This window comes from Quercus suber, unplaced genomic scaffold (assembly GCF_002906115.3).
Source record: "Quercus suber isolate HL8 unplaced genomic scaffold, Cork oak 2.0 scaffold_54, whole genome shotgun sequence".
NCBI lineage: Eukaryota > Viridiplantae > Streptophyta > Magnoliopsida > Fagales > Fagaceae > Quercus > Quercus suber.
The window spans coordinates 1,388,011-1,406,363 of NW_027069519.1; the positions used below are offsets into that span (position 1 = coordinate 1,388,011).

Sequence of the window (18,353 nt, forward strand, 5' to 3'; positions counted from 1 at the left end):
TATTAAATATAATATATATATATATATATATAGTGCCCTATAGTTGATTTAAAAAAAATTATTAAATATAAAATATATTTTAAATATATATTAAATATGGGTGGGTCGGGTTGGGTTTGGCGGGTTTGTAATTTTATAACCTAAACCCAACCCGACCCGCTATAAAATTTTTTTTTTTGTAACCCAACCTAACCCACCAATCCTTAAAAACCGACCCAACCTGGCGAGTCGGATTTGGCGGGTCAGTGAGTTTTTTGCACACTCCTAATATCAAGCTGCTTTTGAGTAATTAATTATGTACTGCTTGTGCCCTTTCTTCAGCTAATTTACACACTACTTAAACAAAATTAATTAGAGGATGAGTTTGCAGATTTCACTAATAAGCATTTATGCGTGACACATCATAATATCATCTCTATTTTAAATAGACATAAAGAAAGCGATTAGAATAAAACTTTATAATTTGCTAAAAAGCAATATAAACAGGGCTTACAATTGCCTACCAAGAAGTGCATCTTTATTCTCTTTTCCTCAATGCAGCGTTAAGTGTGTAATTGTCGTCAAACTTCCACTAAGGTACTTATCCTCAAAGTAATAAAAAGTTTTTTTTTTTAAAAGGAACTTACTCTTTCTTCTCTTTTCATTTCTTAAGGAGGAGTAAATTACCTGCGTAAGTTCATCCCATGTGCCACTTTGGTGGGCCTATTCGGTGTAGACCCAGTGACACATATCCAGCCCACCTGCTATGATCTGAGAAAAATGTTAGAAACTTTAGAATTGATTTACATGGGTTTGACGTTTTGTGGTTTTGCGTGACAGATCACGATGACTTGTCTCTATTCTTTTTTTTTTTTGCTGAATGGGTTATGCGTGACAGATCACGATGAATTGTCTCTATTCTGAATAAACCTAACCGTGCAAAGCCTCTCTGAAGACAAAACCTTCTCTTAAACTCACTCTCTCATTCTCAAACTCTCACCTCTCTGTCTCACCTTCACTCAAAACCTTCTCTCAAACTCACTCTCTCAAACTCTCACCTCTCTGTCTCACCGCCGCCGGCCCGACTCGATCCTCAGCGTCACCGGCCCACCGAAGCTTGACGTCACTGACCCACCAGCTGACCCACTTCGTCGAACTCCCAAGCCGACCCAAGCCCCAAGCCGCCGATCCACGCCTCAGACCCACGCCTCCGATCCGCCGCCGATCCACGCCTCCGACCCGACTCGCCTTCAGGTGAGTTGTCTCTGTCTTCTTCATCTACTGCTGTGGATGCTCTTATAGAGCTTCACAACAACAAAAGTTCTGCAATTCTCCAAATTTGTAAGTTATTACTTTTCTTGCACACATCCATGTCTTCTACTTCCCTCGAAATAAAATATCCACAACAAATTTTGTTTTGCTCCTCTAATTTAGTTTACTTCAATTTGAAATTGCAATGGAACTACTTAGTGGTTCAAGATTTATCAAGGTATGCTACGATATATTCCTTTGAAACAGATGGTGGCCACTAGGGTCATTAGGACATTGAACTTGCCTGCATTCTTGTCCTAAGAGTAAGGGAGTAGCAACACTAATTTAGAGTCTATTTGCTGGACACACTTAAGTTGTTGACATTTTAAAGTTCAAAAAACAAGAAAGGGGGTTTTGGGATTGATCCTCATGCTTGATCTGGTTCCTATTGTCAAAAAACAAAGGGGGGGGGGGTTTGAATTCGTAAAACACTGTATAAATGATGTCAAAGCTTCTTTCTATGAATGTTATTTTCTCCCGGCTCTTATTTTCAGGGAAGCAAATGCTTTAGTTAAATTTGTTGCTCCTCTCAGATCCTTAGTTGTATGTTATAATAATAAGAACTCCTTCCCTGATTCTATTCAGGATGTGTGGAGGAAGGAAGAGAGGAATGGCCATTTGTATACCCTACTTTTACCAAAAGATTCGTAGGTCTTATTTAGTATTATTATTATTTTTTCAATCAATATGATAACTTTCGGTTTTGCTTTTGACTTGGGAGATGCCTAGAAGGAGAGGGCAACGGGGATGAAAAATGATTTCTTTTTAATTTTTCTTTTCATAAATCAATTATTAGCGGAGAAAGGATTTAAATCATTAATATTTTAATTGAAAATATTTATCATTGGTCTGGCTTATTTCTAGTATTTTTTTTAACAGGATATCTTCTCTTATTTTAAATAACAATGGTAAGTGGTAGTAGGTTTTAATCTTTACATTTCATTTAGTGTGTGGGTGATGTAACAATTTCTCATTAAAAAAATGAGATTTCAGTTAAAAATACTTGACGTAAGCCAAATCCTATCAAAAAATGTTAAGTTGAGGTACAATGCTTTTGACAAAAAATTAAAAAAATATAAAGAATTTGTTGATTTAACCGAAACAGTTAGAGGATGTGAATGATCAGCCCTTTAATGAACCAATTACATGGAGAATATCATTTCAGTTAAAAATAAGTGAGTTTATCCCCTGTGTGTATATTTATATTAAAAGAATCATTACATTTAAAAATAATTTTGATTGTTGCTTTGCCAGGAAGATTCTTGGAAGAAAAGGACCACTTGCGCACCTACTTTGTTTAAAGGAAAATGAAAAGGGGTTTAATTGTTACTTGTTAGTGGGAAATAAATACTTGCTTTCAAGAACATCCAGTTCAGTTAGTAAGGGAAAAAGAAAAGGTTGAAGATGGCCGCGTTGTTTTAAGCTGCTTTTGAGCTTTACACCTACTGCTGCAATTCCATAAATCTGTAAGTTTTCACCTTTCAAACACATCTTATCTCTTTTATATCTCTTTTCCCAAAAAATCCACGTTAAATCATATTCTTCTTCCCTCGTTATTTTACTTTCTACACACATCCTTCAAATTGTTTTTTAACTATTTTTTTTTTATTTTTTTATTTTTTTGTCCTTACTGTGGTTCAAGAATTTACGAACATATTTCTATTGGCTTCAATGAGTACCCAAGGAGCTTCACCGTGGACATCATCATCTTCTTCTTCAAGACAGTGGATATATGACGTTTTCCTTAGTTTCAATGGCATGGACACACGCAATAATTTTACAGACCATCTATATGCTGCTTTGCAACGCTCAGGTATTTTCACCTTTAGAGATAATGAAAGGCTTGAGAGAGAAAAATCTATTCTCTTGAAAGCAATAGAAGAATCGAGAATTTCTATTATTATTCTCTCAGAAAACTATGCATCTTCGACATGGTGCTTAGATGAACTTGCAAAGATCATTCAATGTATGAAAGTGACGGGAATGATAGTTCTACCTATATTTTATAAAGTGGATCCATTTGATGTACGCAAACAGAATAGAACTTTTGCACAAGCCTTTGCTAAGCATGAAGAATGTTTCAAGGACTTGGAAAAGGTGCAAACTTGGAGGGCTACTTTGAGTGAAGTGGCCAATCTCTCTGGATGGCATTTACAAGATAGGTAATGGAATTTTAAAATTTTGGAATGTTTCAAATGACTTTTGCTATATATACCATGAATTACACATCAACAATACAATATTTTTACTATAATACATTTTGTGTTAAATCCATCCTCACAATACATGATAGGAAATTTATATTACTATAAAGTATAAACAGAGTAAGATTCGATGGTTTCATCCTTTACTTTCCCAAGAAATACCTCATTACATAGTTTGAAATAAAAGGATAGAATTTTAAGTATAGAATATAATAAGGTTAAAATTGTTAAATAAGAAGATTCAGACTAAATCTCAAGTGTTGGAAAGTGGGAGAAAAAATAAGAATGATAGAGAGGGTTTTTTTTTTTTTTTTTTTTTTTTTTTTTTTTTTTTAAATTATAAATTTTTTAGAATAATACCAAACATAATTACTAAAAATATGATTTGGAACCCAATAGCGTGAACAATGGATTAACATATTGACCGTAACCAAATTTCATAAAAGTTCAGAGTTAAAAATTTGATCTATTGTACAGCCACTACAAGTATCACCAAAATCTAAAAGCAATGAAAACGGTAAAGTGTACACAGATTTGGTTAAAAAATAATAAATAAAAAAAATAAACAAACCAGCCAATTCAACAAGCGAGCTTGTTTCAAATTATCAGAACATTGATGCTCTAAAGTCTAAAGAACTTTTTGGATGGAAAAACTAATGAACACACTAGTTTGGTTAACAACTTTGTGGTTTTGCAATAAATCAAATTAATTAAGCTCAAGATTGTAAAAGCTTAGGGAGGGATATTTTTATTTAGGCTCAATTAATGAAAGAAGGCTCTCTTTAAATAGTTTGCCCAGTATCAAGTCAGGAAGTAACATTGAAAATTTTAAGTTGTTAGACTAGAAAAGAAAGTTAACTTCTTATTGAAATCACAATTGAGCGAACTTATGTAAGTTTGGGTCAATAGAATGTCAAGCGAGAGTTCGTAAAACTTTTTGTATGAAGTTTGCTCGAACGAGTCTTCTCAAACTTGATTTCTTTGATGTTACTCCTTGGCTTGATATTAAGAAAACTATTTAAATACAATCCTCTCTTAACACTTTTTTAAACTTAACACAGGAGCCAACACAAATGTAAAAACCTAACAATTACAAATAAAGTAGCAATAAAATTAAAGACCATAATTATAATTAGGCAAAATAAAGTTCTACATGTAAAACCTAACAATTACAAATAAAGTAGCAATAAAATTAAAGACCATAATTATAATGAGGCAAAATAAAATTCTATTTTAAAAAGAGCCTGAAAATTGAATTATGTAAAATTACAAACATAGTGGTGAGAGCCTTAATTTAGACAAATAAAATTTCTTTTTTTTAAAAAGAAAATAGCCACTAAGATTTATAAAATAAATAAAAAGTTGTGTTATACACGCTGTATTTGTGGTTCACTACATAAGAGCTTAAATTACTTTAAAAGTTAAAGAATTTCTAGTTACTTTTTTATTTTATATATATATATATATATAATTTTCAAGTTACATTAATCATCTATCATAGTTTTTAAGTTATGTAGTAGACTTAGTCTTGAATAATCAATTATCAAAATGTAACTTAAATTACTTTTCATTTTATTTCTATTACCTATTTTATTATTCAATTTTTAATGATAAAAGTGAAATATTTATGGGAGAGGAGATCTGAATATTATTTTGAACTGTAAACATCCCTATTAAAAATATTAAGAGGTGCTAATTGAACTACAAAACTTTTTAACATATAAATGAAATAGTTTCTTTGATAACATTTATAACTTTTAATGAACTTCTACTAGTGCGCACCAATAGTACATATAAAATAGAACATATTTTATGCATCAATAGTTTGAGATGCACTTGGACTTTGTGGAGTCCTGAAAAGATTAACCATGAAAGATCAACCAAAATACTTGCTTCATGTACAATTGTTTTTATGGCGTCATTAATTTGAAATTTACAGTAGCTCAAGCGATTACAAATTATTGTGGCCGCTCTAGAAAAAGGAAAGCAATACTAGACACAAATGTTAACATAGTTTGACAAACTCTATGCTTACATTCATGGGCAACACTAACAAATTAAAAAAAATGAAAGGCTACATCCACAACAACATACTACATCCATAACAATAATTTCACAATAAATTTTAGATAATAAGTTGTGTTAGAAATTCAGTGGTTCCTAATGAGGATGAATAGGAATTATAGGGGGATTGATGAGAATTGTAGGGAAATTGACTTAATTCGAAGTAGTCACCGTTCATAGAGAAAGAGAGAGATTAAGAGAGATAGAAATGCATTAATGCACTAAGAAATTGGTTAATTCTTCATTAATATCTAATGTTGAATCACAATCATGTATTTATAGGAGACTAGCTCTAATCTCATTGGCTAACATGGCCTTATCCTATTTGTTCTATTATTTCCAATGTACATAAATAATTCCAACATATGTTAAATGTGATTAACGCGTTTGGAATTGTAACTAACTAACTAAATCTTAATACAACAATTATTATCCATATGCTTATAGCATTACTAACATTTTCCTCTCCTTGAAAACACCTTGCCCACAAAGTGGTGTTGTGAAATAGCATTTACATCAAAGGAGATCTTCCAATGGACCAATACCTTAGTGACATTTTGCATATTCATGCATTTCTCTTTGACAAGCGGTCCCGTGCACATGAAGGTTTCTTCTTCGTAGATCTTCAAACTTTGCTCGAATTCTTGAGCCTTCAATGTTTCTTCAATCTTCAAGGTCTCATTGGTTCTTTGAACCTTGGAATGTTCTTGTATCCTAAAGACCTCAAGCATCATGGATTCTTGGATCACAGACACTTGGATTGCCAATTCTTGAATCATAGACTCTTGAATGGAATCCTCCATTGGTGCATCGAGAATTGGTTCTTAGAAGATCATCATCACCTTCTTTGTTGGTTCTTTGAACTAAACTTCAAGGGCAGCATGTACATGTATATCACCATCCACTTTGACACAAAAATCAACATCCTGGCTTGCAACAACAGCGGTAGATTTTTGGAACTTGATTTGTTTTTCGAGTTTTATTGAATCAAGAGATTGTAACTTCTCTTCCGTCATGTTCTCGAGACCCTCTTGCAATCTTGAGAGCTTTTCATTCATGGCCCTGTTAGATTCAGCCAAGGCCATGACCTTCTCTAAAACAGCATTGTGAGATTCATACAAAGTCTTGACATTCTTTGAAACTTTGTTCACCATTTTCCGTAATTCTTTCCAAAGTTCTCTTCGGTCACATTCGTCCGTATCAAGATCGACGGCTTTGATACCATATGTTAAAAGTCTAGTGGTTCCTAATGGGAGTTGATAGGAATTATAGGGGGATTGATATGAATTGTAGAGAAATTGACTTAATTCGAGGTAGTTACACTTTATATATATATATATATATAGAGAGAGAGAGAGAGAGAGAGAGAGAGAGAGAGAGAAATGCACTAAGGAATTGATTAATTCTTCATTGATATTTAATGTTGAATTATAATCATGTATTTATAAGAGATTAATTCTAATCTCATTGGCCCACATGGCCTCATCCTATTGGTTCTATTATTCCCCATGTGCATTAATAATTCTAACATGTATTGAATGTTATTAACATGCTTGAGATTGTAACTAACTAACTAATTAAATCTCAATACAACAATTATTATCCATATGCTTATAGCATTCATAACAAGTTGTAACTTGTTGCCTTATTTTAGTGGTGGGCGCAAATAGGCATTGGTAATAATTTCCCACTTAGAATTAATTTATGGTAAAAATATTATGAATATTGCATTACTCACAAAAAGTCTCACTAACAATTATGAGAAAAAAATAACTGCACTTCCAACTGTTATAAAGATAAAGTGATACAAGTTATCATTTCAGCGAAAGGTATTCTTACAATAAGTCAATAACATGCTAGACAAATTAGAAAAAAATTTGTCATTTAATTCTCAAATTCACCAGAAATTATATGTTCAAACTCTTCGCAGTGCTGCTTATATATAAAAATTTAATACCTATTCTTTGGTGAAAGAAAAACATAAAATTATTCTTGTTGACAAATAATACATTTTATTCTATCCCAATAAAATTCAAATAAGTAATCATGTTAAACTATTATTTATTTATCTTTATATAGTTTTAACATATGACGTTTGTTTCTAATGATTTTTTTTTTTTTTTTTTTTTATCATTAAACTAAGATATCAATTGGTTTTTGGGATAAATGGAGATCGAACTCTAAATTTTTTATTCGACGATAAATTTTTTTACCAATAAGCTACATGGAACTCCAAGTAACTTTTGTTTTAAGATAACATATTGTGCTATAAAAGCAAACCTTGCATTTCAAATATTGTTATTTTTTTTATTTTGAAATTCTTTTTGGTTAACAGAAGGGGAAAAAATCCTGGTGTTGCTACTTACTTATACTATCCTGGTCGAAAACTTATTGATTAAAAACCCACCTGAACATGGAAACATAGGTAGCATGAAATTACATTAATTTTATTTTAATCTAGCTAGTATTCATATTTTAATATAGAGTATATATTGTATATGTCTCAAATTAAACCCAAGTTTCTTAAGGAATGAAACTAAATTAAATGATACATTCAGATTTTATATTATAGGTTGTATATACATTTATTTGTTGGGATTTCAGTTTTAATCAACTAAAATGCTATATACCTACAAAAGTTTCTACTTTGGGTCCCTTCATGGAAGGTTAAAACTCACTGCTTATTATTCTCTCTTCACTGCAGGTCTGAGGCAGAAGTTATTGAAGACGTTGTAAAAGTGATATTAAATACACTAAGCAAGACACATTTCAGAGATGACAAGGAACTAATAGGAATATCTTCCAGAGCTGAGAAATTAATGTCACATTTAGCTATAGAGTCAAATGATGTTCGCCTTATAGGAATTTGGGGGATGGGAGGAATGGGTAAAACAACTCTAGCAAAAGTTGTTTACAACATGATTTCCAATCAATTTGAAGCATGTAGCTTTATTTCTAATGTCAAGGAAGTTTATGAGAAACACGGCATACTTCAATTACAACAAACACTTTTGAATGATCTTTTGATTCTTGGAGAAGTAAGAAATGTTGATGGTGGAGTTTTTATGATCAAGAATAGGTTACGTAACAAAAAGATTCTTCTTGTTCTTGACGATGTAAATGAATTAGACCAGTTGAATAAGTTAGTAGCGGAGCATGGTTGTTTAGGCGCAGGTAGTAGAGTTATCATAACAACAAGAGATGTGCATTTGCTAATGTCACATGAAGTAGATGACATATATGAGGCTGAAGGATTAAGTAATGAGGAAGCTCTTTGTCTTTTTAATTGGAAAGCTTTTCATGAAGAGCATCCACCTGAAGATTATCTAGAGTTGTGTCAAGCCTTTGTAGATTATGCTAATGGTCTTCCTTTAGCCATTGAAGTTTTGGGTTCCATTTTGTACAAGAAAAGTATGTATGAATGGAAAAGTGAATTGGATAGTCTTAAAGAATTTCCTGAAAGAAAAATTATGGATATACTTAAAATAAGTTATGATGGACTACGACAAACAGAGAAGGAAATTTTCTTGCATATTGCATGTTTCTTAAATTATATAAATCAAGAAACTATTATAGCAATATTAGATTGTCTTGAGCTTTACCCCAAAATTGGATTAAGGGTTCTTAATGATAAATCTCTCATTAAGTATCAAGACAATCAACTGTGGATTCCTAATTTACTCCAAGAAATGGGTCGAGATATAGTCCGTAATGAGTGCCGGAAAGACCAACCTAAAGAGCGTAGTAGATTGTGGTTGTACGAAGATATTGACAGTGTGTTAACAAAAAATACGGTAAGAAGTTATTGAAAGAACCCAAGAATATACCTTATTAATTATATTATTCAACATAGTTTAACATAAAGTACTTTTGGTAGATATACATTTCGCAATTCACTAATCCATTTTGTTCATGATTATTAGGGAACGGAAGCAATTCAAGGCATAGTCTTAACTTTACCTGAGTTGAAACAAGCACATTGGGATCCTAGTTCCTTTTCAAAGATGCCTTATTTGAAATTCCTCATAATTGAAAATATTCACCTCATGTATGATCTCAAACATCTTCCTAATGACTTAAGATTTCTTGATTGGGGTGGGTACACTTCAAAATCTTTGCCAACAAGTTTTCAACCAAACAAGTTGATTGAACTTCACATGTGCTATAGCAACATTGAAAGACTTTGGAACGGGATAAAGGTAATAGTTACCCTTCTACAACTTTTCTTTAAATAGTTTCATTAAACCATTACGGTTTTTAGATGCTAAAAATTGGTTTGTGTCTTTTTGCCTTTTTGGCTTTTTACAGTCTTGTGAGATGTTGAAATTCATCGAATTGAAGGGGTCTCTAAATTTTTTGGAAACCCCTGACGTCACCGGAATCCGAATTCTTGAGAAATTGGTCCTTGAAGATTGTATAAATTTACGTAAGATACATCCATCAATCGGATTTCACAAAAAGCTTACTCTTCTTAATCTAAAAGGTTGCAAAAGTCTTATAAGTCTTCCAAAAAAGTTTGAAATGGAGTCTCTTGAGATCCTTATTCTTTCTGAATGCTCAAAATTAGAAAGAATTCCAAAATTTGGGGAGAACATGAAACTTGTAACAGAGCTTTACTTGGATGGCACTGCTATTGCAAAACTACCCACATCAATTGAGAATTTGACTGGCCTTGTTTCATTGAATGCAAGAGATTGCAAAAATCTTATGTCTCTTCCTAGCATCTTTTTTAACATGAAGTCGCTTAAAGATCTCAATCTTTCTGGATGCTCAAAACTTGAGAACTTGGGGAGTGATGAAAGTGTGGATATGATCGGAACTTCAAAAAAATAGCTTTTGGTGGGTTTCAGCTCCTCCCTTTTTATTCAATGTTGAGAAGTTCTGATTCCATGGGCTTGCTATTGTCTTTTCTATTTGGTTTGTCTTCTTTGAACAAATTGAATTTAAGTAATTGCAATCTCAAGGAAATCCCCAATGATATTGGTTGCTTATTCTCTTTAAAATGTTTAGATCTAAGTGGAAATAATTTCGGTTGCCTTTAGGAAAGCATCGCTCAACTATTTATTGTGAATTTTTTGGCCGTGGATAATTGCACGAGTCTTTAGTCCTTTCCAAAGCTTCCTTTAAATATGGGTTATATTCATGGATTTGGTTGCTCCTTGTTGGAAATGTTACCTGATTTGTTGAGACCAAATACTTCATTTGAGCCAAAACTCACTTTCAAATTGCAACAAACTGACTGGCAATGAAGGATTCATTGACATGTTTTTTGCAGTAATAAAAAAGTCCCTTTAGGTCTCTCTCTCTCTCTCTCTCACACACACACACATGGTTCTAAGCATCATACTTCGTATGTTTCAGGGACTCCCTCCTAACTATATTGAGGGAAGATACGATGTTTTTCCTGGAAGTGAAATTCCGGAGTGGTTTAGCCATAAATGTATGGGGGATGAAGTGAATATAATGGAACTTTTTTCTCATTTGTGTAATGACTAGATTGGGATTGCTGTTTGTGTTGTATTTTGTCCTCTTCCACATCACCAAATTCATGGCAATCCAGTTTTCTGCATATTGAGAGCCAATGGAAAAGATATGTCTCTAATAGACACCATTAACAATAAGGTGGTTGCTTTATTAGATCATATTTGGCTACTTTATTTGCTTCCTCAAGGCTATGAGGAGAAGGATAGAAAATCATTGTGGGAATGTAATGCAAACGGATTCCGTGAGATTGGAATTAAAATTAAGAGTGAAGAATCAAGCTTGGTGAAGAAATGCGGGTTGCGTGTGGTATACAAGAAAGACATTGAAGATCTCAACTGTAATGTGGTTTAGTGTAGCAACAACAGTATCATTCCTTATGAGGGCTTGAAAGAGTCCCTGAATTTATGGCCCATGGTAGATATTGTGAGGAGTCAAGTCATTACAAGGAATGTGGTGAAGAGCTAAGCAATTACATGTAAGTCACTGTCATTGTATTTTTTCTTAATTCAAGTTCTGTTGATTGCTGCATTATCTTTGTCTCTTCAGTGTACATTTATTAATGGATTGCCCACCATATGTTTGATTAGAGTTGTCAATAAGACTCCTAGTAGTTTGACTAGAATGAACAAAGAATGGCAAGAAATACCTTTTTGTTGGTGTTTTAAATGCAGAAGAATTCATCTGCTTAATAGCATGTAGACATCAAAATCGGCAAGTTTATTGTTCTATCTCATGTTGTTTTCTTCCAAACAAAATACTGCATAATAGATAATATTGAATAGAAATATTTCTAAATGGCCTTAACCATGTGCTACCATTATTTTGCAATGTTAGGAAAAACATCTTACACTTGATCACCCCATGTGATGCTTTTGCAGTGGCATGGGTGAGACCTTAATATTATTTGAATCTCATTTAAAAGTGACATCTTTTTCCTCTGCATTTTATTGCTTAGATTTTTCCTTCTTTTCTTTTTTGTTTCCTCCTATTATATTTCATATTGAATTGATGATACACCTTTATAAACATCCAAGTATATACATATTGTTCCAGTCTTATCGGATTTCTCCAAAGGGATGTTCAATAAAATTGCTTAGGTTCTTTGATAGTTGTGGCAGATGTCCTAGTTAAAGATACTTTCATAGGGAATTCTGAATTAGTTTGGAAACTCAACAGCCAAAATGATGCTAAGAGAATTTTCTTGATTCCTGTTTGTATTGCTCACAAGCTCATAAAGCCTCATTCTAAATATGGGTCTTATTTTGTCGAAAAAGGAAAATGGCTGTTGCATACCACAAATTGTGGAAACCAAGCTGGTAGGTCTTTTATTGATCTTACTAGCACAACCTTAACTGATGACCTTGGGCATTGCATCCAGTTATGTAAGCTACAATTACCTTCTAAATTTTCTTTTTTAAATTTTCTTCTTGTGAGGGTAACATTGAGAAGACATTAGAGGACTTATGTCCTTTGTGTCCAAGATACTGAAAGCTTAGGCCAGATTTTCCCCCCTTGTCATGTAGAGAAATCTGGGTTGTTTGATCTGTCCATTAGAATGGATTTCATTCTGCCTTACTTGATTCAAGCATGAAAAAGGTAACAATGAATTTATGGTCTATTTGGACTTATAGTAACAAGGCAACAGTGAAAAAAGAACTTTTATTTGCCACTAATGTGTTCAAAGTATTGTAAAAGTTTGATTTCAATGTGCAGGGTAACTAACAGTTCAAAAACGAAGAAAAGCCTCAATAGAAAGAACTTTTATTTGCCACTAATGTGTTCAAAGTATTGTAAAAGTTTGATTTCAATGTGCAGGGTAACTAACAGTTCAAAAACGAAGAAAAGCCTCAATAGCATCAGGATAAGCAAGTCCACACCTTTAGAGAGTGTTCCAACTGGAAACCAACCATGTTGGATGAGAGCTGCAAGGGTAAGAGAAGGAAAGGGGATCTAGTTTCATTTTGCAAAAATAGAGGCTGGTTGTTTCAGCTGGGCCATTAAAGATTCTAATGTGACAGCAGCTTTTTTTGGGATTTCTCCCTGTTAGTATTCTTAGAAGCAACAAAGAGGTGGCAGAGTTACCTAATAGAGAGGCTATGGTGAAGGATATTTAGCAGCTTACAAATGTTTGGGATTGACAGGTATACAGATTACAGACATTTTGGCCCTAAGTCTTTATGAACATTAGCTTGGATAACAGACAGAGAACTCCTAATCTTCTAATATTTCTTTTTGTGCTGTTTTGGTTCCTTTGTTTCAATGTACCAAAAAAAAAATGGCAAGAAAATGTTTTTGTTGGTGTTTTAAAGGCAGTAGAAATCATGTGCTGGAAAGCAAGTAAAGATCAAATCTGGAAAGCTTTTACTGCCAAAGGTATTATTAATTTATTGTTTTATCCCATGTTTCCATTAAAAATTATGCTTATGGGTTGTCCTCATTTTAGAAGTCCATAAGCACAAGCTGATTGGTAAGAAAAGGCATGACAAATTGACAAGTAATTCAAAATGAAAAAACTAGAATTCTAGTTCTTATATTTTCCCTTGTTGCTCTTTACGTATAATTTGGTCTGCTTTATTTAAAGTATGAAAATGGGGTTTTATTTGTTTGAAACTATTAAAAGGCTTTCTTGTTTCTTCATTTCATCTAGAAATCTGGTTTGGTTAGATATGTCCGTTAGAACTGATTCCTTTCAGCCTTAGTTGATTCAGGCATGGATCAAGTGCTGGCTGAAGGATATCAATGGCAATTTAGAAACTTAAAATACTTCTCACTGCAGCGTGTCTCTATTTTATGGTCTATTTGGACTTATAGTAGGAACATGGAAATTTTGAAGGGAGATGCTTTCACTGCCACTAATGTGGTCATGTATAGTAAAAGTTTGATTTCTATGTGCAGGGTAGCTAACAGTTCAGAATAAAGAAAAGCCTCGACAAAAATAAGTCCAAATGTTTATAGTCTTCCAAATGGCAACCAATCCTGCTGGAGGTTGACTGCAAGGGTAGCAAAATGAAATGGGGAGGGGATTCAATTTTGTTTGTAAAAATAGAGATAGGTGCATGGTCATGGTTGGTTGTTTCAACTGGGCTGTTATGAAAGCAGCTGTTTTGTCTTTGTGTGAAGGATTGTTGAAACTGCTGCATGTCTGCAAGCTTTGGGATTTCTCTCTTAGAAGTAACAAAGAGATGGTAGATAGACGTCTTCTGGCATAGCCTCAATCCCTAGTAATCATTGTTCCTAACTTCTGTAAGAACATTAGCTTGGATAGTAACCATTACATTTATTCTAATGCTCCTTTTTGTTCTTTTTTATCAATGTACTAGCAAAATGTTTGTTCATATGAATTGAGTACTTTTGATGGACAAAGAATCTGACCAACAGATTTTTGTTCGTTAACCATGTCTTCACATAAAACAAATGAATTCCCACTCCCCTCTCCCCAGTAATGTCTTCACATAAACTATATTAAACTACGAAAATTAGTCATGTTCAAATCTGTTTAAAAAAAAAAATTCTAAAGTTGTTTGGAGAGAATTAGTCCCATGAATCTTTTAGAACTTTGCTCCCAGATGTCATGTTAGTCTCTCAAGATTATCTAACTTTTTTAAAAATAAATTCTTATCTTATGTAGTTGAATAATTTTCAGTCGTAGTTTAAACCTACTTCGTTCATATAATTAAGTTTGACTTTGCTGGAAACACTACATTATCATGAACAAGTCTTGGCTCTAACATGATCATGATTATAGAAAACAATGAAATAATCCAATAAAATCATGTAGAAATACTAGATTATCTTGGTATTAACCATAAGGGGTTCTAATTGATAAGACCTTGTTTGGTTATATTTTTTTTCATCACTCAATTTTTGTCACTCAGTTTTTATCATTCATCACTCATTTCTCATCACTTAAAATATCTCAATTTTCACTACCTACTGTTTGGACAATGTTTTCGCTTCACATCACTCAAATATTTCAACCTTTTTGTGGGACCCATTATTGATCACCAAGCCAGACCTTTTGTTAGTCTACCCACGAACTTTTTAAAAAATAAATTCCTATCTTATGTAGTTGAATAATTTTCAGTCGTAGTTTAAACCTACTTCGTTCATATAATTAAGTTTTTGACTTTACTGGAAACACTACATTATCATTAACAAGTCTTGGCTCTAACATGATCATGATTATAGAAAACAATGAAATAATCCAATAAAATCATGTAGAAATACTAGATTATCTTGGTATTAACCATAAGGGGTTCTAATTGATAAGAGCTTGTTTGGTTAGTTTTTTTTTCATCACTCAATTTTTGTTACTCAGTTTTTATCATTCATCACCCATTTTTCATCACTCAAAATATCCCAATTTTCACTACCTACCATTTGGACAATGCTTTCGCTTTACATCACTCAAATATTTCAACCTTTTTGTGGGATCCATTACTGATCACCAAGTTAGACCTTCTATTAGTCTACCCACGGAACCCACCATTCATTTCCTTCACTTCTCATTTCTCATTTCCCCTTCACCCCTTCAACAGAGTGCCTCTCCCAAAACCCAAACTTGAACCCATTAAAAATTTCAAAAGCTCCCTCGCCTCATTAGTACTGTCACCATTTCAGAAGCTACTGAAGCCTGTTTCTCCTTCTCCACCTTCAGGTTTGTGACTTTTTCTTATCTTATGCTTTGTTGCCTCTAAAGTTCCCTCTTTTCCCCTATTTTGCCCCTGCCCCTTGCTCCGTTTTCTCTCTTAGTTGCTTCACTTTTTTTGTGTGAAGTGCCTCATTTCTTTTCTCAAATCTTCTCCATTTTATTGGTTTTTGAACTGAATGCTGACCTAGGTATGTCATATTTTCTTCATTTTTTGTTCTGTTTTTCTAAATGGGTGTCTTATTTTTGTTTTGTTTTTTTAATGTGGTTTTGGGTTCCTATTAACTATACCATTTTGTGTGAAATCCTTCTAAATGTGGAAGATTCTGGGGCTTCCATTTGTTTTGGAATCTAGGTTTTGTTTGGTTGTTAAGAAAACGTAGGAAAAGAAAAAGGAATGACAGTTTTAAAAGGTTTGGATTTTTTTTTCTTTTTATTGTCTGTTTTATATTTTTTGCTTACATCATATGGGACTCCACTCGACAAAAACCTTCACTTTACTGAACTCTTAAGCATTGTAATCTGTACTTGTGAATGGTAAAAGAGATTTCAAGTTTCACTATATGTGGGATTGCAACTTGCTAGCAAAGAATGTTCTTCGGTGAGTGATTGAGTGAGGAGCTGCAGGTTCTTGATAAATTTCATTGCCGTTGTATACATTTGTTGGCTGTTTTGCTGGGAGGGTTTTTGAGAATTATGTGATTATGTGTAGTTATAATTGATTCGATGTGCTCAGTTGTAATTTTTAGGAGGCACATTGTTATCGTTAGTAGTCAGTCTAATACAGATATAGATAGTTGCTAATTCCCAATTTTTTGGTTCTGTTTTGGTTGAAGACGAAGATATTATTCTTTTTCTAGTGAAATAATGGCATATATTTACTTGTATTTAGTGATGCAGATATTTGCTTTTGTGGGATTTTGTAAATATTAATCACAATGACAGCTACAAAAAATTTTCTTGAGTTGATTTTTTGCTAAGCCAAGGGTTGAGTTGTTTATGAAGTTCGAAGAAAATTCAACTTTTCCAAGTTCATTAATGAATTATTTAATTAGTGCTATTGTTTTGATCCAGCAAATTTCTTTCTGCATTGGATTTTTGTCCTTTGACTTAGGGTCTGTTTAGATACAGCTGAAAATTGAAAACTGAAACTGAAAACTGAAAAACACTGTAGCAAAATAATTTTTAAATGTGTGAATAGTATCGTGGGACCCATTTTTAATGAAAAAGTTACAGAAAAGTGAAATTTGTGGGTCCGTGAACAGTAAAATTTGTGTTGAAAAGTCAAACTTTTTCGGCTACTGTTCATTAAAGTCAAACTTTTCGGTTACTGTTCAATGAACAGTAGCCGCTACAGTAAAATTTAGCAGGAAACGTGTTAAAAAAAAAAAAAAAAAAAAGGTGAAAACGCAAATGCAAATCGTGGATGCGCAAGCCAAACGAGCACTTACTGTAAATCTTTTCAAGTACTTATTCTTTATGGGTTTCTTGTTGGAAGAACTAAAATGGAATAGAGCATAACTCAAAGCCTGTTTCGAACGTGACAATGCATTGGCGAAGGGACCCACAACTTCATCTAATTTTCTAACTTGCCACTGAACTCAGTTTTTGAAAATTGAAAACAGGTTTCACCTGTTTTCAATTTTGGTCACTCACATTCATTTTATTGAGTTTTTGAGTGGTGAAAACTGTGACTGAAAATTAATCCAAACAAGAGTTGTGTTTTGAAAACAGGTGGGACCCACACATTTTGGATGATGAAAATAGAAAACTGAGTGATATCACTCAAAACTTTCTTCATCCAAACAAGCGCTAAATCTCTCCTAAAAATTAGCGACGATGGTTTTTTTTTTTTTTTTTGGGTGGATGCATGATTTAATACAAGAAATGGGCAATAACATAGTCTATCAAGAGTTCCTTAAAGAGTTGAGAAAGCATGGTAGATTGTGCTAATATATCTGAGGACATTAACAATGTTCTTCCAAAAAAAAATGGCAAAGTGATTATTTTGAAAACTTGAGCAAGTACACTTTTATATTATTTAATAGACTTAGAATGGTTTTGGTAATCTTACGTTTTGCAGTTCACTAATCCAATTTAAGGCATAGACTTAAAGTTGCTGGAACCAAAAGAGACATGTTGGATTCCTGAATCCTTTTAAAAAATGCATCATCTTAAAGTGCTCATAATTGATAATGTTCATCACCTTTTGTATGATCCCCAAACATCTTCCCAATGACTTAAGATTTCTCGATTGGAGTGGATACCCTTCAAAGTCTTTTCCATCAAGTTTCCAACCAAAGTACTTTAGGTAGCCTTATACAACTTTATTTTTTAAGCTTCATAAAACTGCAAGGTTTTGTGGTAGCTGTAGATACCTCATTTTGTACCTTGTTAATAAATTTTGGTCCCTGACCCCAATGATGAGCTTGACATATGTCAACCAAGGGTAATTAAAGTTTTCACAATAGTTTGGAAGTAATCACAACTCAAAATTGGTCAAATCGCTTTGAAATCGATACTAAAAAATGACCTATGCCTATTTTTTTGCCTATAACTTTTGATCCACTAAGAATATTTGAGTGATTTGTTTCATTAGAAAGTAGACATACTGGGCTTCAATTTGAATACAAATGTTGCCTTATTTGGATTTATATTGAGTG

At 33.0% G+C, this 18,353-nt stretch overlaps 1 protein-coding gene across 9 annotated transcripts; it reads left to right on the top strand.

The window, feature by feature from the left end:
• The first annotated feature begins 916 nt into the window (after positions 1-916).
• On the top strand, positions 917-14,354 carry LOC112008909 (disease resistance protein RUN1). Of its 9 annotated transcripts, none has more exons than XR_010628511.1 (9): positions 921-1,233; positions 2,545-2,756; positions 2,933-3,452; positions 8,263-9,352; positions 9,482-9,757; positions 9,867-10,397; positions 11,055-13,183; positions 13,326-13,415; positions 13,938-14,354. XR_010628511.1 is itself a non-coding variant. In XM_065772138.1 (7 exons), exons 3-6 carry the CDS (start codon positions 2,962-2,964, stop codon positions 10,389-10,391), a joined length of 2,382 nt encoding a protein of 793 aa, XP_065628210.1. In that variant the 5' UTR covers positions 921-1,233; positions 2,545-2,756; positions 2,933-2,961; the 3' UTR covers positions 10,392-10,397; positions 10,920-11,008. The 9 variants fall into 9 exon arrangements, 2 of the variants coding, with proteins under 2 accessions (XP_065628210.1, XP_065628209.1); XR_010628512.1 differs by having other exon boundaries at positions 13,352-13,415; XR_010628508.1 differs by having other exon boundaries at positions 11,055-11,517; positions 12,756-13,415.
• Positions 14,355-18,353: the final 3,999 nt, after the last annotated feature.